Below are 22,714 nucleotides of genomic sequence, written 5' to 3'. Positions count from 1 at the left end.
AGGGGTTTGGGGGTGGGGTGGGGGAGGTAACAGATAACAAACATCACAGACACACCATGACCCCCGCCCCCCCCCCCCCGATTCACGCATTCAGGCCGCGTGTGTGTGACTGGCACAGAGCTCATGCAGATGGACCGGAGGTCACACGGACAGCGATCACGACACCACTAAGAGGCCACACACCAGAGCACGACGTGGAAAAGACGAATTTCATGACACACTGGCAAGGCCCAGTTACATGTGACAAGAGGCTGCTATCGGTTTTTGTTTTTTTTTAAATTGTCTTTGCTGGTCCTGGGGCCTGAACTCGGGGCCTGGGCGCTGTCCCTCAATCTCTCTATGCTCAAGGCTGGTTGCTCTACCACTTGAGCCGCAGCCTTTTCTGAGTCCTTTAGTGGACATGAGGGTCTCACCAATGTTTCCTGTCCTGGTCTGGCTTGGAACCCTGACCTCACATCTCGGCCTCCCGAGTAGCTGGGGTGACAGGGTGTGAGCTACGGGTGTGTCTGGTGTGTTGTGGCGTGTTCTTCTTTCTTAACACCACCCACAGGACACGAGGGAAGAAAAAAAAAAAAGAAAGGGAGTGAAACACGTGTCTTTAAAATTCTCAGATCCCTAATTTAAAAAAGGTAATGCCCCAATTATTACTTTTTCATGGTCTATGGAAGTATTCTGACATCTTTTGGTTAATATTTCAAGTTAAAGGCAACACGGCTTTACTAGACCCAGAGATAGGACCAAGTAAACAGGAATTGTGTCCTGTACCCCAGCCAAAAGGAGGGCGGATTAGGTGTGTGTGTGTGTGTGCGCGCGTGTGCGTGCACACCAGTCCTGTGGCTTGAACTCAGGGCCTGGGAGCTTCCCTTAGCTTTTCTTTGCTCTACCACTTGAACCGTAGCTTCGCTTCTTGTTATTTTGATAATTTAAGTGGAGATAAGAGTCTCACCGATGTTCCTGTCTGAGCTGGCTTCGAACTAGGGTCCTCAGGTCTTAGCCTCCTAAGTAGCTGGGATGACAGGCGTGAGCCACTGGCACTTGATTTGGTTGACTTTTCCCTGACGCCAAAAAACCGAGAGTAGGGGATTGCCTTAAGAGCTTTATGAATCGATGTATGGTCAGTAAGTTGGTAAAAGTTGCAACGAGTTGCAGCAAAATGCAGTGTCTCACACCCACACCCACACCCAGCCCTGTAAAAACACTAATGAGGAGACTGTGCCAGGAAGATCAAAAGTCAGGGGACAGAACCTGTCTCAACGCAGAGAGAGACTCAAAAAAAAACAAACCCCAAAACAAAACCACCGCCACAACAAACAAGTCAGGCTCTGGTGACTCAGGCCCGTCACCCCAGCTCCTCACGAGGCTGAGATTGGAGGATCCCAGGTTCAAAGCCAGCCCGGGCAGGAAGGTCCAGGAGACTCTGATCTCCAAATGAACCACCAGAAAACCAGACGTGGAGCTGTGGTTCAAGGGGTGGAGCGCCAGCCTGGAGCAGAAGAGCTCAGGGACAGCGCCCGGGCCCTGAGTTCAAGGGCCAGGGATAAAGTGCCACCCCACTGAAAGCCCACCAGCACCACCACAGACAAACAAAGAACAGAAAACAACAATGTGCACTGCACCGTTAAGCACGAAAAGGGAAAAATAAATCAAATACAGGCTATTGATGTGATGTACACAACGTAAACCACGGAGAAGCCGCATTATCTACCTGCCAGCCACACCACAACGCCTGGGAGCTCACAGCAACGGAGCGTTCTACACCATGATGACGGGTACCGGGGGGGGGGGGGGGGGTCCACGCCTGTCACCCCAGCTACTCAGGAGGCTGCGATCTGAGGATCGAGGTTCAAAGCCGGCCTGGGTTGAGCAGGGCACCAGAATGCCCAGAAAAGCTGGCTAACGCCATGACTGGTCTGTCTGTCCGTCTACCTGGTAACTATCCTCTCTCTCTCTCCCTCTCCGTCATGTACTGGCCCTGAGGATTTGAACTCGGGGCCTGGGTGCTACCCCTGATCTTTTACCCCCCACGGGATGGTGCTCTACCACTTGAGCCACGGCTCCACTTCTTTTTTAGCTGGTGCACTTGAGCGAAGATTCTCATGAACTTTCCTGCCTGGACTGGCTTTGAACTGGGATCCTCCCATCTCAGCCTCCCGAGGAGCTGGGATGACAGGCGTTGAGGCGCTGGCAGGCCTGGAGTTAGGGGCCCCCCATCACGTGTTACGACACCGAGTCGAGAAGCTAGCCAATCATTATTTCTACCCACGTGTGTGTCACCACGCCACAGAATGGAGAGCGAAGCCATGCCCGGAAAGCGTGGATGAGGCGGGGGTGGGGGGGGCGCACCCCTGGAGATCATGGAGGGGTCTACACACAAGAGCCAAGCGTGGTGGGGGGGCTGAGTCATTCATTCATTCACTGTCCAAGACCTTACTTGCTGGTACAGCTGTGGTCTTAGCGCGGAGTTCTCGATCAGGGTGTGAACCAAGGTGATAATGGGTTCGTTCTCTTTCATCTAGTTCAAACCGGGAGGAGCACACAGCAAGCGTCAGTTTACGGCTAGACGTGAAAGACGACACTGTAAATTCACCTTCTAGGGAAGGGTCACCGTCCCTCGTCCCTCGAGTCTCAGCTCTGATGCAGTCTCTACAGAGAGGGACTTCCCAGAGGGGGTGTCCTTGCTTCCTGCCTCTGGGAAGGGCTCTCCTGCCGCTCAGCAGGCTCTGTTCTGCTCAGGCGAAGCGTTCAGAAGCAGGACTGGCATCCCAGCTCCTCAGGAGGCTGGGATCTGAGGACCGTGGCTGGAGGCCAGGGTGGGCCGGGATGGCTGTGAGACTGCCGTCTCGAGGAGCTTGGATTACAGGTGTGAGCCACACGTGCTGGCTGCAAACTGTCTTGAGCAGACACCCACTTTGAGATTCCAAGCCCGTAGAAGAACATATAAACACACACACACACACACACACACACACACAGCACCAGATATGCCAGTCTGTCCAATGCCAGCGCTGCTTCCTGGCATTTCCATGCTGTGAAGGCCAGGAGGGTGGCCTAGTGGTAGAACGCTTGCCTAGCATCCACAAAACCCTGGGTTCGAGTCCTTGGTACCACATACACAGAGAAGCTGGAAGTGGTGCTGTGGCTCAAGTGGTAGAGCGCTGGCCTTGAGCAAAAGAAGCTCAGGACCTGAGTTCAAGACCCAGGACCGGCCAAAAATAAATAAATAAATGAGCGACCTTTACGGAAGCCCAAGGGAGCCCTGCAGATGGAACCCGATGCCACTGGGATCTCACACTTTTTTGGGAGGTGGGTGGGTGGGTTTGAACTCAGGGCCTGGGCGCTGTCCCTGAGCTTCTTTCCCTCCAGGTTGGTGCTCTACCACTTGAACCACAGCTCCACGCCTGGTTTTCTGGTGGTTCCCTGGAGATCAGAGTCCCCTGGACTTTTCTGCCTGGGCTGGCTTTGAACCTGTGGTCCTCAGATCTCGGCCTCCTGAGGAGCCGGGGTGACAGTGGGGAGCCGCTGGTGCCACAGAACGCTGGTAAATCAGAAAACTTCAGCTTCGTCTTCGAGGCCTTTTTAAGGGTAGCATTCGGCTAAAACGGTGGTCTCCCCTTTCCTACACCACTCGGCCGTCCTTCCAAAAATGTTCTGCCAGCAGGTGGCTAGACTGGGCTCTTAAGAGCCTCACACGGCGCCACACAAGGAACAGGAAAGAGCACAGGTAGCTGTGTCCCTGCTGTCGCGTCCACTGAGGCACACGGGTTTTCCTTAGACACTGGCTATGGAAGAGTGGGCAGTGGTACTTGGCTGTGTGTCCACCAGGGGGCAGCAGACTTCAAAAAGCTTTTTGAAGCATTGGCACTGAATCTCTGGGCCCTTCTCATTATTATTATTATTATTATTATTATTATTATTAATGTCAGTCATGGGGCTTGAACTCTGGGCCTGGGCGTTGTCCCTAAGCTCTTCAGGTCAAAGCTACCGCCCTGCCCCTTGAGCCACAGCGCCACTTCTGGTTCTCTAGTGGTTGGAGATGAGAGTCTCATGGACTATCTTTTTAGTGGCTGGCTCTGAACTCGAGCCTCAGGTGTCGTCCTCCTGAGTACCTAGGGTTACGGGTGTGAGCATAAACAATTATTTTTACCGAACACAGCTACACAACTGGTGTCATCACACAACTGGTGTGATGGTAAATGAACTCAAGCACTGGAGACATGGACGGGGAGGGTCTCCTCGGCAGAGGGGGGCGCTGTTTGTATGCCTCGAGGAAAGACAGCGACTTTTTATTTAAGCCGTCTTACGTATCTCAGTGGGAAATAGTCAGACGCCCCCCACTGTGGGAGGGAGGGGGGAGGCCCCACAGGGCACGCGGGGCGAGGAAGGATGGCGTGGATGCAAGCCTGGGTGGAGAAGAGTGGGGAGTCCTTCCTGCCATCCCACTGTTCTGCGTCTGATTGTGGCACTGGTTTCAGTGATGGCACGGATGTCACAGACAGACCTGAAGATGGGGTTATACTGCTGTTTTCTATTATTATTATTATTATTATGTTATCATTGTTTATTTTGGTCCACTGTGGGGTTTGAACTCAGGGCCTGGCCACGGGCACTGAGCTTCGTTTGCTCAAGGCTAACGCTCTACCACGCGAGCCACAGTGCCACGTCCGGCTTTCTTTTTGTGTGTGTGGTACTGAGGAATCGAACCCAGGGCTTGGTGCCTGCTAGGCGAGCGCTCTCCCACTAAGCCACCTTCCTAGCCCTGTCCTGAGCTCTTGCTCAAAGCCGACGCTTTAGCCACTTGAACCACAGCTTTTTGGGGGTTCACTGGAGTCGCACAGACTTTGCCACCTGGGCTGGCTTCAAAGTGCAACGCTCAGATCTCAGCGTCCTGAGGAGCTGGGGTGACAGCCATGAGCCACCCGCACCCGGCTTCCTGGGTCCTTTTGGGTGACACCATCCCAGGCTGCCTTGGGGAGGGTTTTTTGGGGGGGGAGGGGACAGAATGGGGAGCTCAACTAGCCTCCCTCTCCATTTCCTGGCGTACCCCTGAATTCACCTGCTGAGAACCTCTCTGGTCTGTCCCCCGGGGAACATCAACTCAAGTGACCCGAGCGTGCCTAGCAGCAGCTGGGGGGGGGGGGGGGGCGACCCTGCGGTGACACAGTCAGGACAGGACGCATGCACGAGAACCCCACCCACCTGGTGGTCCAGACACAAGGCGTTCCTCTGCAGATGATGCGAAAGTATTTCATTCTGGGAGGCACCGTGGAAGAGGGGAGGAGGAGGAGGAGGAGGAGGAGGAGGAGGAGGAGAGAGAGAGAGAGAGACACACACACACACAGAGACAGAGAGAGGACGCAGAATTCATGAACAGGCCTGTTGACAGCTCAGGTGCACAGGGCATGTGTGCGCATGCTCAGAGACCCGGCAATGGAAGATGGGAATGGACCCTGATGGTTGTGAGCTGCCCGGGGCATCGGAGGGTTCAACACCCGGGAGTCACCCTTCTCATGGCTTGGGCACACTTCATGGTGTCCTGCAGTATGGCCCCAGGAGCTACGGAGGCTTCAAGAACCAGGGCTAGTGTTCACGCTGCACGAATGGCACGGGTGAGTCTGGTGGGCCACGAGGCAGGAGTTAAGGCTGCCATTCGTTTACTCTGCTGGAAATAGGCAGAGCCACGCCTTTCATCATTATTAGTATTATTATCATTATCATTACTTTGTGTCAGACCTGGGTCTTGAACTCGGGGCCTGGGCGCTGTCCCTGAGCTTCTTTCCCTCCAGGCTGGCGCTCTACCCCTTGAACCACAGCTCCACGTCTGGTTTTCTGGGGGTTCACTGGACATCAGAGTCTCCTGGACTTTCCTGCCCGGGCTGGCTTTGAACCTGGGATCCCCAGATCTCAGCCCCCTGAGGAGCTGGGGTGACAGTCGGGAGCCACTGGTACCTGGCTTAAGCAACATTATTTTGGACTCTTTTCTGCATCGCGTTTCAACCAGAATTGTGAGTGAGTGAGTGAGTGGGGCGGAAGGAAGGCCAAGTAGAAACACATCCACTGTGCGTTTTCTCTCAAGGCATGGAGAAGCGTGATTTTTTTTTTTGGTCGGTCCCGGGTCTTGAACTCAGGGCCTAGGCGCTGTCCCTGCGTTTCTTTTGCTCAAGGCTTGTGCTCTGCCACTTGAGACACAGTGCTACTTGTGGCTTTTTAATGAACTATTACTGTTCATTTATTGGAGATAAGAGTGTTACCGAGTTTTCTGCCCGGGCTGGCCTTGAACCTCCAGCCTCCTATCCCAGCCCCGCCCCGAGCAGCAGGCGTGAGCCACGGGGCCTGAATTCTCCGAGGGGTGGTGATGGGCCATGTAGCACCATGGCCGAGACGCTGAACGCTCCACAACACGGGGGGCGGGGGGGGGTGGACGGATGGAAATGAGGGGATGGCGATGGCGCGGGTGGGAGGGCTGAGGTCTGACCTTGGGGCTGTGGGCCTCGAGCTTGAGCTGCATGAGCTGGGCGAGCATGTGCTCCCGAACAGTGCTCAGTTCGGCCTGCTGCCGCCGCAGCTGGATAAGCAGCAGCGTCAGTTCCTCTGGCTGCGGGGGGGACAAGAAGCCACACGGTGGACACCAGTTAATGGCTGACCGAAGGGGCCGGGGTGCGGAGGCAAGCGAGGCGTACTGGGCCCTGGGGTCCGCAGAAGGTTGACAGCGAGCGCAACGCCTGGCCACCGAGAGGAGAAGGAAGCCAGGGAGGTCGAGAGAGACAGAGCCCTGGGCTCCGCTCCTCAGGACCACGCGCACAGGAAAAGCTGCAAGCGGGGCCTGTGACTCAAGGCGGGGTTCACGGGCTCAGCGCCCCCGGGGGCCACTCTAGCTTCTTCTGCTCTACTCTTGCTCTTTAACACAAGTCTTCAACCACGACGACGACGATGACGACCACAAAAACCCAGATGCTGGTTGTGCCAGTCCCACCTGGGAGACGCTAAGCATACTCAAGAGGGACTCTATGGGACTGCAGCCCAGAAGTGAGGGACCCCCCCAAAACCAGGAACTCGGTGGAAGCTCGGCTCTGGAATGGGCCCAGACCAACACTTGAAACTCTGCTGCCTTTTAGGGCAAGGGGTTTTCAGAAGAGTGACAGCTGTCACTCAAGTTGGTCAGCTGTGTGAGGCCAGCGGGGTGAAGTGTTTTGCCCTGACTGTCCACGAGGGGGCGCAGGCCACCCGTGTAAGAATTGGAGGAAGTTGGCATCAAAACACAGAGAAATTTCTTAAAGCCAGGTTGGATTTCCTTCCTCACAGCTAGGCGGGGTAAAGATAAAGTGAGATGATTCAAGAGAAAAAGTGAACCTCGGGAGTGTTTTCTGATCGCCTCCTAATTTAGGGCTAAATCACAGCGGGCCAATTTGAACAGAACACCATTTGGGGAAAATGGCAATGATAAAATTGGCTTTGACCAGGTACTTAAAACACACACACACACACACACACACACACACACACACACACAAAAATGACCAGCTGGCCACCTCACGCCTGTCATTCCGCCTGCTCAGGAGGCCGAGATCCGAGGATCGTGGTTCAAAGCCAGCCCGGGCAGGCAAGTCCAGGAGACTCTGATCTCCAGTGAATCACCAGAAAACTGTGGCTCAAAGTGGTAGAGCCTTGAGCTGAAGAGCTCGGGGACAGCGCCCAGGCCCAGAGTTCAAACCCCACCGCGACTGACAAAAATGACCGGCTGTAAAATTGCCATACCATAAAATTCAACCCGTTTAAATCGGTAATTCGACGCTTTCACTGCAAACTGGTTCTTTCTCTTCGCGTGGCAGGGGAACCAGGGGGTGCAGGCCTACAGTCCCAGGGCTGGGATTGCAGGCAGATGCCACACTGGTTGGCCCTGGCCAAGTACTGGCCCCATTTTCACCTCCCTGTGGAATTACGCTAATAAGTCTCTACTGGATACGAAGCAGGAAATACGAATAATAATTCTCAGAACGGCTGGCGTGATGGCGTCTGTCATCCATCCCTGAATCCAGAAGGAAGAGCCAGGGCGCCGCCTGAGACTGTGCCTGACCACATCGCTCACGCTGGCCTTGAACTCGTGGCGCACGATACACCCTGAAATGCACCAGTAAGCGGATCCCCAACTCTTCCGGGCGACTTTGCCCCCCCCCCCCCGAAACTCACCGTTTTCCCCTGGAGGCTCTGGGGACTCACGGACTGGAGCGTTAGGCTGGCGGGCATGGACCTTCTGTCGGGCACGTACACCTGCTGGGAGAGAAACAGGGCACGGTGAGGGGAGGCGTGCGTGCACACACGCGCGCGTGTGTGTGTGTGTGTGTGTGTGAAGTCAGGTGAGATGAGGACGGGGGGGTCCTCACTTCTTGCCCAGCTCCCCTCCAATCCCCCCCCACACACACACACCAGTTCCCCCTTGCTGAAGAGCTGGGATTACAGGCGTGAGCCACGGTGCCCGGCCTCTCCTCCACAGCCTTGGAAATGAAACATGGCCCTGGGGACTCTTGTGTAAATCTTTCCGTCAGTTCGGTTCCCACACCCGTCTCTAGGTGCCATGTTTTGTGGCAGACCTATGTCAAGAGACCTTCCCGGGAAGAGGAAACAAGTTCAGTGGCTGTTGGATAACGACTTTTATCTTGGACCATGGTATATCGGAACTCCGGGCAGAGAATTCAGATATCCATCGGCTCATTTCTGAGCTTGTTAAATTTATTCCTGTGAATATATATTTTATTTGTATGCATATGTTCACATATATACATACATACACGTATATATGGTTATATATTAGTCTTATTTGCCTGCATGGTTGGATAACAAAACGGCCTCCATGTGTTAAATAGCAGCTCTGGGTGCAGAAGGCTGGCACAGTTGTGCCTAAAATACCAAAAGCCCCATTTGGTAACCACACCACCGACTCGAAGCCTGGATCCCGCCAAATCCCGAGCTCGCTGGGACACTTGAATGGTGACGGTGATAAACATGACTGCTGCCTGTCTGGTTCAGCCATCCAACACCAAGTGTGAACAACCGCACGCCCTTCGTTCCTTCAGTAACGGAGGGACAGGTTATATGTCAGTGAAAGCCGCTTTACTGTCTCTCTTTCGTTTGGTGCCCAGGCTGGGTCTTGAACTCAGGGCCTGGGCGCTGTCCCTGAGCTCTTCAGCTCAAGGCTGGCGCTTTACCACTTTGAGCCACAACTCTACTTCCAGTTTTCTGCTGGTTCACTGCAGAGAAGAGTCTTAGGAGACTTGCCTGCCCGGGCTGGCTTTGAACCGTGATCCTCAGATCTCAGCCTTCTGAGTTGCTGGGATGTCAGGCGTGAGCCATGAACCTGGCTTATTCAGATTTTGACCCAGAATATGTTTTCCTGCCTCTTACGTGAAGAGGGTAGCACATAAAAAGGAAGGAAAGAAAGAGAGAGGGGGGGAGGGAGGGCAAGAAGGAAGGAAGGAGGGAGGGAGGGAAAAGGGGAAGGAAGGAAGGAAGGGGAGGACGGCGGGTGGCGTGGGGCTCACCTTGGGGTGGGGGGCCCGGAGTCTGCGGTCCAGGGTGAGGTCGGGCCTGTGCGGGGAGGAGAGCAGGTCGGGGTGGGCGTGCTGCGGGGAGGAGAAGCCCGGGTAGAGGGCGAGGGAGGCTCGGGAGGGCGAGGCCGGGCCCCCGCCAGCGGGCCGGGGCAGCGTGCCCTGCCGGCTGTACCACTGGCGCTGCTGCCACTCGTACAGCTGCCACATGGTGTCGCCCCTGGCCGGCCGACGCTGGTCCTCGGGGCCCGGGGGCCTGCGGGGCCCGGCGCTGCACGGGCCATCCGGCCTCGGCTTGCTATTCCTGGGCAGCGTCCGGTAGCCCTCGGGGTAGCGGGCGAGCGTGGGGCCTCGGTGGCTCGGCATGTTCCGTGGCAGCGTTTGGTAAGAAAGCACTCTACATTTAGGAGAGAAAGAAGAAAGAAGTGGAAGACACACGAGAGGGAGGGCTGGGGGCTGAGGGTCGCAGGTTCAAAGCCAGCCCGGGCAGGAACGCCCAGGAGACTCTGATCTCCAGGGAACCACCAGAAAACCAGACGTGGAGCTGTGGTTCAAGGGGTAGAGCGCCAGCCTGGAGGGAAAGAAGCTCAGGGACAGCGCCCAGGCCCTGAGTTCAAGACCCAGGACGGGCACAAAAAAAAAAGAAATAATCACATGCAGCAGCGTTGTTCCCCAAATTCTACAATCAACATGTTTTTGGGGGTCTGCTGTGGGGCTCGAACTCAAGACCTGGCTGCTGACCCTGGGCCTCTTTTGTGCTCAGGACTGGCGCTCTACCACTTGAACCACAGCTCCACCGGCAGTTTTGAAGTGGCTCGTCAGAGTCTCATGGACCGGGCTGGCTTTGAACCGGGATCCTCAGATCTCAGCCTCCTGAGTAGCTGGGAAGACAGGCGGGAGGGGCCTGCACCATTCTAAGTCAGGACCACTGGGTCCTGGGAGGATGGAGGGATGGAGGGAGGGAGGGAGGGTGGGGTGGGGGACGGGGGACGGGGGAGGACTCACCCCCGGGGCTCTTCCTCGTGACTCCTCCCCTTCTGGATCTTAATCCACTGTTCCAGCTGCAGCATGGAGTTGGTTCTCTGTAGGACACGGCTGGTCTCGGGGCCCCCGGGGCCAGTGGTGGCGGGGTGACTTGAACCCCTGGGGTCTGCCAGGCTGGCATGGCCGGGCCTCCCGGGCACAGGCCCTGTGGGGTAGACAGGGCCCCCGTCGTGGTCGGTGGGCAGCGCCGTGAGCTTGGCACTGTTGATCTTGGTGAGCGGCCTCTCCTGGCCTTCCTTCTGGAAGCCATACTTCTCCGCTTCCAGGGCCTTTCTGTCTTCCAGGCGGCTCAGCTCCTTGTTTCTTTGGTTGTTCTGGGTCTCGGGTTTGACGAGCAGTCTGTGGTTGGGGATGTTATTGGTCTCTTTCACGGGGGGGCTTTCCCGGGGGATCTTATCCACTCTGAAAGCAGAGGAGAAGGTTCTAGAACCGCCATCGCCTGGCCCTGGGGCACACAGCACGCCTGAGACTCAAGCTAGAGATGCCCACCAGGGCTGAAGTCTTGCTCACCTGTGGCCCCTGGTGGCTGGGACACAGGAAAATCCCCACACCGATTCCCACGTGCACAGCTGTGAGCTTACAAGAGTGGGGGCCGCCAGGGAAAGAGAAGGGAGGACTGCTTCCCTCAGGGAAGGCCAGGCAGGGGCTGGCCTGCCACCTCCACAGCTCTCTTCTTTTATTCTTTTTTTTTTTGGTGGTGTTGAGGCTAAAACTCAGGACCTCACACTTTCTAGATGGGCGCTACGCCACTTGAGACACGCTCTGGCCATTTCGCTACTTTTGCTCAAGGCCGGCGCTCTACCACTTGAGCCACAGCTCCGCCTCCAGCAAATCTGTCAGGAGATTTTCTTTTATAGTCAGAGGACTATAAAAATGGATGCAGATAACCCTAAGCACTGAATCCCACTGCCCTCTCTAACTGGGGTAAAGACCAAATCTGTCCAGCCAGTTCTAATGCCAGGACCCGCTCGTAACAACAGAGAAACCTCAGCTAAAAGCAATAACTGACCAAGTAGTCTCTTCTTGTGTATAGAAGACAGACGCTCAAGGATCACTGATTAGAAAAAAATTATACCATCCCTTTTCTTTCAAATGACAGGAAGATCACCTTTGAAATGTACATGTATTCTACTCCTATCCGTTGGAGAAACAGATTTCCTCTGACAATTAAAAAATAAAACAAAAAAATAAAACAGGCTGGGAATGTGGCCTCGTAGTAGAGTGCTTGCCTCGCATGCCTGAAGCTCTGGGTTCAACTCTCAGGCCCATGTACACAGAAACAGCTGGAAGTGGCGCTCTGGCTCGAGCCCCGAGTCCAGAAAAACAAAACAAAATAAAAAGAAACCAGTAGAGTCTTTCTCTCCAGCTATCGGTACTGGGATCACGAACGGATGCCATGTCCCTGGCAATGAATTCTCAGTAGAGTTGAATAATAGTGATACAGCCTATATTTCCCAGCTGGGAAGAGAAAAATCACTCTTAGATCCATTGTTTTTTTTTTTTTTTAAATAGATCATGCCTGTATTTTCAAGGACATTGGGTACTGGTGTTCGAACAGAAAAAAAAAAAAGGCACCATTCACCAAGTGGGTGTATTTAGAGATAATCTAAGGGCGTGATGAACTATTTTCAGAAGATATTCATCATCGGAATTAACGAGAAAAGGTTGAGGAATGGAAACTCCATAAAAGGTCTCACTGTAGCTGGGTGCAGGGGGGTTCCCAGCGCCTCTAACCCCAGCTACTCAGGAGGCTGAGATCTGAGGTTCAAAGCCAGCCTGGGCAGGGAATTCTGTGGCACTCTCATCTCCAGTGAGCCACCAGAAAATTGGAGGTGGCTCAGCCTTGAGTGAAAGCAGCTCAGGGACAGCGCCCAGGCCGTGAGTTCAAGCCCCAGGACCGACCAAAAATAAAATGAAATAAAATCTTACTGCGTTCAGCTTCAAGAACATGGTGATAATTACACAATTACACAGACTTCATGAAAACAGACGGGAAAGGTTGCCAGCGAGTCGTCTGGGAGGACAGGAAGTGTGCAGCTTGGAAGAAGATCAAGGTGTACTTACCGGAAGTTAAAGGTAATTCTGAAAGAAGAAAGGAAGATTCAGTCAGAACATGAGAGCTGAGGGTCAGTGCGGGAACACTGACTGACGGGGAGGAGGAGCGGAGGGGAGGACGGAGTAGATGCAGGAGAGATCCCGGTCACTCTGCGCCCCTTCCTCCCTCTCCCCGCCGCCCTTACCTCTTCACGGGCTCGGTGTGCACGAGGGCTGCATCCAGCATGGCTTTCATCCACAGCTCCATCTCCTTGCCCGTGTCCGTGCAGAAGTAGTACGTCCGCATGTTCGGATGGGCTGCCTGGTCGAAAAGGACACGGTCACTGCATCAGCAAACCCGGGGCTCTGGGAGAGAGAGGGGGGGAGAACACGAGTGAGGTGGCTTCTCCTCAAAAACACAGTCACAAAAGCACAAGCTGCCTGCCCTGGTCTTGAAATGGACGTAGGGTCTTCATGTACTTACGGATTTGTGTGTGCCAGGCCTGGGCGCTGTCCCTGAGCTGCTCTGGGTCAAGCCTGGCGCTCTGCCCTCTTGGCCCTTTTTCGGTGTGTGTGTGTGTGTGGCACTGAGGAATCGAACCCGGGGCCTTCGATTGCTAGGCCAGCGCTCTACCGCGCCGGGCCCCGCATATGGGGTTTATTATCTTTCTCTGAAGTTCTCATTTTGCTTGTGTTAGGACTGAGCCTGGGCACCAGCGACCACGCCCCCGCCCTGACCACGCCCCCCAGAGGCCACGCCCCCGCCCTGACCACGCCCCCCAGAGGCCACGCCCCCGCGCTGGCCAGGCCCAGGGGACGTGGCTGTCCACTCACCTGCTCCCCCAGAAGCAGCGTCCTCCTCTGAAGACCAGGTGACAAAGCCGCTCAGAAATCCAGGGGGACAGCGCCGACCAGGGGATGAGAAATAACAATTACGACTCTGGTTGCATAAAATAATAACGCCGGGTGATCACAGACTGTGTGTGTGTGTGTGTGTGTGTGTGTGTGTGTGTGTGTGTGTATGTGTGTGTGTATGTGTGTGCGTGTGTGTGTGTATGTGTGTGTATGTGTGTGCGTGTGTGTGTATGTGTGTATGTGTATATATGTGTATATATGTGTGTATATGTGTGTGTATGTGTGTGTGTGTGTTCTCCCACCCCGGGGCTTGAACTCAGGGCCTGGGCCCTGTCCCGGAGCTTTGTCTTCCCCAAGCCTGGTGCTGCACCTCTTGGCCCACTGCGCCACTTCTGGCTTGTTCTGTGTATGTGTGGCACTGAGGAATCGAACCCGGGGCTTCGTGGGCGCCGGGCCCGGAACTGCCTTACCTTAAAGGCAAACTTGCGGTGGATGTGGTCCTCCGAGGTGAGCATGGCTATCTGGAAGCTGGGTAACAGAATGCTGCCAAGAACCCCCTCTTCCTTCTCATCTACGGGGCAAGCGAATCACGGGTTGAAACTTCGGAGGCCCTCGGGAAAGACAGTTATGTTCTCAGCGTTTGCTTGGGCCAAGGCAAAAGGTTTCTACACCCGACTGAGCTGTATTCATGCGTGAGCAGATCTTCTTTTAAAGGTTTTACAACTGGTCAGTCCTGGGGCTTGAACTCAGGACCAGGGCGCTGTCCCTGAGCTCCTTTCCCTCCAGGCTGGCGCTCTACCCCTTGAACCACAGCTCCACGTCTGGTTTTCTGGTGGTTTCCCTGGAGATCAGAGTCTCAAGGACTTTCCTGCCCGGGCTGGCTTTGAACCTGCGATCCTCAGATCTCAGCCTCTTGCCAGGCGGGAGGCACTGGCGCCTGGCTAGAGAAGATCTTCTTGCTACTACTGGTCGATAATAAAGTGGCGACAGTGCTGATGGTGGATTCTGTTTTAAGTACGAAGGATGGGTGTGAACCAAGTCCGCAAGTTCTGGCACAGCCACTCACCTCGGTAGTAGAAGAGGCACAGGTCGGACAGCACAAACCAGCGCTTCTTCCACAGCCTCATGCCAGCGCTATCCTGCGGGATGACAGGGCACAGGGAGCGTCTTTCTCCCCCCTCCCCCTCCCCCTCCCCCTCCCTCCTAGTCCTGGGGCTTGAACTCAGGGCGTGGGCCCTTTCCTGGCACTCTATCACTTAAGAACAGCACCACTTCTGCCCTTTTCTATGTATGTGGTACCGAGGAGTCGAACCCAGGGCTTTTTTATGGAAGACAATCTGGGGCGGGGGGGGGGGGGCTCCCCACATCTACAAATAGTGTATGAAGGATGAGACCGCGCAGGCACCATTCAAGGAACACTTCGTTTGCTGATGGAGGATGAGGGGACAGGACAGAAGGCTGGGAAGGAGCCTCGAATGGAGACGCTATCATTTTGGTTTCTGGCTAAGTCATTTACTGAAACTCAAGCCACAAACAGAGGAGGAGGAGAAGAAGAAGAAAGAAGCCCCAAAACCCTAAGGGATAATGCCAACATGTGGGAGGGGAAAATAAGAATATGTACGTGGTGGTTAATCCCAAATACTTTCCAAAAAGCTTCGTTATCCCACACTCCAGACAGCGCCAACAACTGAAACCTCAATGTACCCGAAGGGCTGAGGAGAAGCCCTGCTTGGGTCAGCAAGGGAAGAAGCTTGGAAAACAAAAGAAGCAAGGCAGAACAAAACGAAGAGGGAGACAAAAACAGTGGGAAGCGCTCAGAACCTCTCTGGATCTGCTCCTCTGTTTCCTACCGAACAGAAGGAAACCAACGAGTCCAGAAAAATACCTGTTTATACAGCCAGCCTCTCCTCACCACGGGAGCGTTAGGGTTTCTTTTGATTGAATTTGACCTCTTCCCAAAATTATGAACTTTCTTCGATGTCCGTGATGTCTAAAAGAGGGGGGGGGGAAAAAGCAAGCAGGGAAGGGAAACACATTGACAACGACTCCTTTGAAATCGGGTTGCATGGCCTTTCTGCGCGTGTGTGTGTGTGTCCTAGGGCTTTGCACTCAGGGCCTGGGCAATGTCCTCTGAGCTGCTTTTTGCTTAACCGCTTCTGGCTTCATCTGCGGTTCATATGGTACTGGGGGATCGAACCCAGGTCTTCGTCCACTGGCAGGCACTCTGCCACGACACCACCCTTCTCAGCCGGGATATACAGGTCTTACAAACGCAGAGTGTGCACTAGCAGTTTATTCTGCCTGTTAGGTAAGATGAGTAGACCTTGAGTAAAAACTATTAACAACGTATAAATCCACCGATGGAACGTTCTGGTTTTTACGTCTGGATGTGCTATAGCGTTTCAAGGAAAGAAAGCTCAGGGCACAGAGCTCAGGGAGAGATGAGCTTCCTGTGGGGAATGTTGCCACAAACAGTAGTGGAATGCCCCAGATCCAGAAGAAAGCAGGCAGTGGCAAACCATGCTGTATCGCCACAGAGTTCAAATCTTTACAAATTCAGCTTTTTTTTTTTTTTCCCCTTTAGGACAAAAAACCTGAACTCAGGGCCTGAGCGCTGTCCTTGGACTTTCTCAAGGCTAGAGCTCTACCACTTGAGCCTCAGCACCACTTCTGCATTTTTCTATGTATGTGGTACCGAGGAATCGAACCCGGGTCTTCGTGCATGCTAGGCGAGCACTCTACCACTAGGCCAAACTCCCGGCCCACTGTGCCTAACTAGCTTTCAGACACCCAGGGTGTGAAATCCCCGGTGGTAAGAAAACATATACAAAGCCCTAGAGGCTCACCCCTGTGGTCCCAGCTCCTCTGGAGGCTGAGATCTGAAGATCCAAGTTCAGAGCCGGCCTGAGCAGGAAAGTCCATGAGACTCTCCCATTCAATTAGCCATCACAACAGGAGACTTTTTAATAAACACTGATGTGGGGTACCTCCAGCCTTGAGCAAAATAGTTCATCAAGAGCAGAGGTTTGAGGCATGTGGAACTGTGGCTCAAGTAGGAGTTTTAGCAAAAGGCCCATCTAGGTTTAGGGCATATTTTATAATAGCGAAACCACGGTAATGATAAACGATGCTTATCGTAAGGAAATAGGCAACAGATTTTTGGAATAGGATTTGAGGTGTTTAAGATAAAACTTTAATGTGCTATTACAGTAAAACAAATTCGCCAGGCATTTTCTGATTCTTGCCAGGCGCCTGGGGGATTGGCTGGCCTAACTGTTCTTTTGTTCTTGGCTTTCTGGCTCATGGCTGGAGCTCTACCACTTGAGCCGCTCCTCCAGCCCAGCTTTTGGTTGGTTAAATGGAGAGGGTGTCTTGAGGGCGTTTCCTGCTTGGGCCGGCTTTGAACTGTGATCTTCTGATCTCAGCCTTGTCAGTAGCTTCGGAGACAGGCGTGAGCCAGTGGCTCCTACTTTTCCAGTTGTTTCTAGGTGACTGATTTCCTTTCCCAAGCCCAGCTGTGCCCATTCTGTCCCACAATGGCCTTCATCTTGTTGGGGCCAAGAAATGCCAGCCCTTCAGGTGCCAGGGGATTCTGGTATAGTTCAGGCAGCTCACCTTTCCTCACACCAACCTGAGACCCCGAGATCCCCGAGCCACTGAAGGGACGGAGGGCACAGACTGAGGTACAGCCCCGATCCTCCTTCTCCTCCCTCTCTGGATTTTGCCCTGGCACCAGTCCCCACCGGTAATGGAAAACCAAAGGCAGTAACTCACCCTGCTGCCGGGGCTCAGGGGATGGGGCACATAGTCCGAGGCCGGGCTGTAGTTGACAGCTTCATTTGTCAGACTGCCAGGCCGTTCCTTCTTGTCTTCCGACGTCATGCTGCCAACTGCCCTGAAAATACAGCGGGTACAGTGGGGGCAGATCACGGGCTTTAGCCGGGGGCCCAGTGCCAGCCTGTCACCCCGGCTACTCAGGAGATGGGAGACAGAAGGAGGATCGTGGTTCCACGCCAGCCTGGGTAAAGAGAATCTGTGTGACTCTTAATTTCCAGAGGACCACGCTAACACAAAACCAAAAGCTGGAAGAAGAGCTGTGGCTCAAGTGGTACAGCACCAACCTTGAGTCAAAATAAATAAATAAATAAATAAAAAAGCTCAGGGGCAGTGCAAAGGCCCTGGGTTCAAATCCCAAGACTGGCACACACACAAATATAGGGGTTCCCCCCCCCCCAGTGCCTGAGCAGTGCCCATCTGACCGCCCGACACGCCCCTCTGACAATGAGCAGACAAGCCCTCGATCCGCCCTCTACTCACTGGTCATTCACTATGAAAATGCAGTTGTCCTGGGACGGCTGGCCGGTGACTGGATGCTTGCAAGTCACTTTCCTTTCATTGTGACTGGGAGAAGAATCAAAGAAGGACTGACGTCAGCTCCTCCATCTCTGGGGTGGCAACGCACGCTTCTCCTGAGGCTCCAGGCACATCAAGGAAGGAGGCAGACGAGACCCAAGTCTGGCAGGGTGCGTGTGTGTGTGTGTGTGTGCGTGTGTGCGTGTCACCCTCACGCCTGGCGTTTTTAAACTTGGTGCTCTACCACTTTCAGTCGCAGCACCACTTCCGGTTTTCTGATGGTTCACTGGACATCAGAGTCTCACAAAATAGCCTGGCCCTGAGTTCAAGGCCCTGTACCAGACAAGGCCAAACTGTCGTTGCCCCTCCTCAAGTTTTAGTGTTTTGAGTCAGCGTGTATGTGCCTGGTCTCTGACGACGGCACACAGGCCAGCCCGTGGCTAGGACAAAAGCGACTTTTTATTTTTATTTTTTTTAATTTAGCAAAGAGGTTATAACGGGTACTAGCCTGGTGCCAGCCACGGCTAATGCCACCCCTCTGAGTGAAATGACACCCGTGGGCACAAAGAGAGACGATTAACTAGTGCTTTCTACATGCCGCTGGCACTGTTGTTGAGTTTATACCCACCAGGGAAAAGGGGGGAGGAAAAAAAAAAGAAGAGAACCCCCTCCCCCCCAGAAAAAGAGACACTGGTTGGCTCTGATGAAAGTCAGATGCATAACCCGTTGATCTGCTGTGACTCATGTGTTTACCCTCGGGAAAGAGGAGAGGATTTAATTTTAAGTTGCAAGCAAACTAGGGTTTATTTCTGCCAAGCTTGGCATCCAGCTTCCAACTCTGTGGTGATTCTTCTGGCAACCCTGGTAAGCAGAGCCAGCACCTCTGCTTGTTTTATTTTAATTTAATTTTTTTATAAATTTCATTTTTTTTAAAGGACCCTCTGCCCATAGACGGTGCCACGAAGCCGTGAGTCCAGAATGGTTACTCCGTGTCACTTTCAGTGACTGGCTTCTTACGGAGAGTGAGTCTAATTTCTATTTGTTTGGACGAAAAGGAGAAAGAGGTGACTTGGAAAAATCTGGCTGCTGCCACGGTCATTTGATTTTTCAACTTAAAAAGAAAAAGCTGGCATTGGAAAATGGTGTCTGTAATTCAAGACGATGACAGTGATTTAGGGACCCCCCCCCCCAAAAAAAAAGAAAAAGAAAAGCAGCGAGAGCTCCCAGCCTTTCTCGGGGAGAAGCGGGAGAGACAACCCAAAGTCAGGGACCCCGAAGGCTGTGACTGTTTCTCTACACACGACAAGCAACTGTTTCCTGTGCCACTGCCTACAACACACAGGGAGTGAGTCGAGTGCTTGCAGACGCCCTGACTCAGTCCTGCCCACCACCCCTTCTCCACCAGGCCAGGGAAGGCGTGGCTCACATGTGGGGTCACTTCTACCCCAGGTCCAGGGGCCCCCCCAGGAAGCTTCCCCCAACATTCCCCCCACCATCTCACCCTCCACCACAGTGGCCCCTCTCCTGGTCAGACAAAAACCATCGCGTGCCAATCTGTCCCGGGTCCAGTTCGTGTCCCCAGGACGCATAAATCAGGAAAAGCTCTTGAAAATGAAATGAAGATTCTACGAACAAGAGAGACGCTTGGCAGGGGCCCTTGTGTAACTCGGGGAGGAACACACAAAACCGAATTAACACCAGGCTGGGGGGGGCACAGAAAGCTCGCGTCACACTCGGCCCAGGTGTAGGGACTCGGTTAGATTTTAGAACACTTGGTACAGGACAGACAGCGAGCACGGAGGGAGGTGGAGATGATCTTACCACCTTCAGGTCCCCGGGTGTGAACTCAGCCAGGTGACAGTCCCAGAGCTGGGGGGGGGGGGGGGACGACTCCAGCATTCAAAGTCGTTTTCTGCCAGGTGTTCCAGAATCACGAGACACTTCTGGTTGCCACTTAGCCCCAAGGTGTATTTTGCTACTTAAAAACAAGACTATTGAATGTGGCCTTAGCATGCATGAGGCCCTGGGTTCGATTCCTCCATACCCCATACGCAGGGGGAAAAAAAAACAGGAGTGGTTTTTATATATATATATACACACAATATCAAATATATATCATGAATATATATATATTATATAGAGACCAGGAGTCCATGATTCAAGACAACAGCACTTCCTAGTGAAATGTTAGAAAACTACATTTTCTTTCTTTTTTTTTTTTTTTCCAGTCCTGGGCTGGAGCTCAGGGCCTGAGCACTGTCCTTGGACTTTCTCAAGGCTAGAGCTCTACCACTTGAGCCTCAGCACCACTTCCGGCTTTTTTCTATGTATGTGGTACCAAGGAATCGAACCTGGGTCTTCATGCATGCTAGGCAAGCACTTTAACCACTAGGCCAAACTCCCGGCCCCGGAAACTACATTTTCTTATAACATGCAGTAAATGGATATTTACTGAACCCCTGGGAGGGAAGAAGAAGAAGAAGAAGAAGAAGAAGAAGAAGAAGAAGAAGAAGAAGAGGAGGAGGAGGAGGAGGAGGAGGAGGAGGAGGAGGAGGAGGAGGAGGAGGAGGAGGAGGAGGAAGAAGAAGAAGAAGAAGAAGAAGAAGAGGAAGAAGAAGAAGAGGAGGAGGAGGAGGAGGAGGAGGAGGAGGAGGAGGAGGAGGAAGAGGAGGAGGAGGAGGAGGAGGAAGAGGAGGAGGAGGAGGAGGAGGAGGAAGAAGAGGAGGAGGAGGAAGAAGAGGAGGAGGAGGAAGAAGGAGAAGAAAGCTAAGTTTAAGTACGATTTTTCCTTGCTGCTAGCTCAGGCTGGCCTCAAGTTCAGGAGCCTGCAGCGTGCTGGGATGGCGGGCGTGGGCACCGTATCTTGCCATGCACCAATGCCAACCCCTTCCACTCCACACACTGCCCCCTCCTCCTCTTCTTTGGTTTTTCTGTCTGTTTGCTTCAGGTCCTGGAGGCTGAACTCAGGGTCCTTCTCACTTTTCAGGGATAATCCCGGCCGCAGGTTTACAGAGCAGCCCTTCTGAGGAGCTGGGCTCACAGACACGCGACACGTGGACACAGTCAACAGTTCAACAGTAACTGGAAAACAAAATGCTGGCCCTTCACCTGCTCTTCAATTTTCAATATTTGCTTATTTCTTAAGGACTACAGGAACTTTGGCACAAGATCCACTTTCAGAACCCAAGTGACGCGACACCCTGTCAACTTTGCAAACGTAAATAAAATTACAAGAGAAACTCCAAAAAAAAAGAAAAACAAATCAGTGTCTTAGTACAGTAAATAGTTTGTATTCCTTCCAGAACCCAAGCACTGGTAACCCAGGCGTACCAGCGTTCTTACAACACATAAACAATCCTAAAGCAAGCGCACTGCTGGTCCTTCCCGCAATCTGCCTTCAGTCCACCAATCTTTACCTCCAGCACCAGAATCTCCCCGACAGACGGCGAGAAAACCAGGGTGGCACTGCTGGCCAGACCCTGCCTCCCGCAGCCGAGAAGGGACAGAGGCTGAGTGGACCCCCGTCCTCACCTCTTTCTTGTATCCCTGCTGCATCCGCTGCCAACCAGAGAGAAACACAAGTGCAGTCAGCGTCCTTAAAGGGATTAGAGACCCCCCTAATCCAGCTTACCAAGCCAAATGCCAAGCAAAAGATGGGGGGCTGAAGCCAGATCCTGAAAGCCTCCTCCCGCTGTGAACTCTCCTCTCTTCAGATGGCCACCTCCAATTTCCTGTCCACACGAGAAGCTGAAGCAGCTCCTTGTCTCGGATTCCTGACGTCTCAAAACCATCTTTGTCTGAAGCCCCTGCCAGGCTGAAGCCCTCGACCCCTGTCAACGTTTACTGCTGAGTTTAAAACTGTAGGGCGGGGAAGGGGGGGGTGGTCCCCAAAACCATGGATGGGATTCTCCAGAGGGAGGGCACAGGAAAAAATCAGAAAGCCCGTGCGCTTTCCTGGACTTATACCTTGAAGCTTTAGGGAGGGGGGGAAAAAAATGTGATCGAGGTTGAAGATGTCGCAACTTAAGAGAAGACGAGGAAGGAGTCAAATGAAATGTCGAGTTAAATAAAGCCAGCGGGAGGAACTCACTTCTTCGGGGTTTCTGTGCTTCCAAATATGGTAGCATAATGAACTGTATCGGGGTGCCTCACACGAGGGACGGGTTACCCCTCAGATCTGTATTTGTACGTGATCACACACACACGTACACACACACACACACACACACCCCTGACAGAGTGGGCACCAGTGGCTCACGCTTTTAATCCTGGCGACTCGGGAGGCTGAGATCTGAGGATGGACGTTCAAAGCCAGCCTGGACTGAGAAGTCCTTTTAGCTCCAGGATTTGTTGCCAAAAAGCCAACATGGGGCTGTGGTTCAAATGGTAAAGCATTTGCCTTGAGCACAAAGAAGTTTGGGGACGGAGCCCAGGCCCTGAGTTCCAACCAAACCAAACTAAACCAGACCAAATAACTTCCTTTCAATGCTTAGGTTTTCAAATATGCACAGCAAATTACAGCCTTCCTTTGCTTTAGAAAAGTCAGTGGAATTTCAGTCCTTGGGAACTTTCAGAGTGGCTTTTCTCCAGTGTTTTTTTTAAAAAAAGGGCCTATTCCCTAAAACCGTGAAATCAGAGGCAGTTGAACACTTCCTCAAAACAATTAGGCTGGAAGTGTCAGCCTACCAAAAAAAGGACAGGCTTTAGGCGGTTTAATATTCATAGAATAAAACGACAATAATGTTCTCAGCCTGCAGGAAACGGAATCATTTGGGGGAAGAGGGAACCCTGAAAACAGCTCCCTCCAACATCAAAAGAACAATGCACTTTTCATTGGTCCTTTCGGTAAATCCAAGTGTCCTTAAGAACCACCCAGCAATATTGGTAAC

General features: G+C 53.3%; 1 protein-coding gene across 1 annotated transcript in view; it reads right to left on the bottom strand.

The window, feature by feature from the left end:
* The window catches only part of Plekha5 (pleckstrin homology domain containing A5), a 63,946-nt gene that overhangs the window by 13,647 nt on the left and 27,585 nt on the right, over nt 1-22,714 (bottom strand). The window contains exons 4-15 of the mRNA XM_090324512.1: nt 17,790-17,873; nt 17,247-17,367; nt 15,358-15,462; nt 14,539-14,611; nt 13,943-14,043; nt 12,824-12,939; nt 10,545-10,985; nt 9,534-9,936; nt 8,185-8,268; nt 6,473-6,592; nt 5,197-5,250; nt 2,432-2,512 (exon numbers count right to left, since the gene is read on the bottom strand). Of these exons, the coding sequence (XP_090180638.1) occupies nt 2,432-2,512; nt 5,197-5,250; nt 6,473-6,592; nt 8,185-8,268; nt 9,534-9,936; nt 10,545-10,985; nt 12,824-12,939; nt 13,943-14,043; nt 14,539-14,611; nt 15,358-15,462; nt 17,247-17,367; nt 17,790-17,873 (1,783 nt within the window). The remainder of the gene's footprint in view (nt 1-2,431; nt 2,513-5,196; nt 5,251-6,472; nt 6,593-8,184; nt 8,269-9,533; nt 9,937-10,544; nt 10,986-12,823; nt 12,940-13,942; nt 14,044-14,538; nt 14,612-15,357; nt 15,463-17,246; nt 17,368-17,789; nt 17,874-22,714) is intronic.

Source organism: Megascapheus bottae, chromosome 35 (genome assembly GCF_031878675.1).
Source record: "Megascapheus bottae isolate mThoBot1 chromosome 35, mThoBot2.hap1, whole genome shotgun sequence".
Taxonomy (NCBI): Eukaryota; Metazoa; Chordata; class Mammalia; order Rodentia; family Geomyidae; genus Megascapheus; species Megascapheus bottae.
This window is presented reverse-complemented; position numbering and strand designations above follow the sequence as displayed.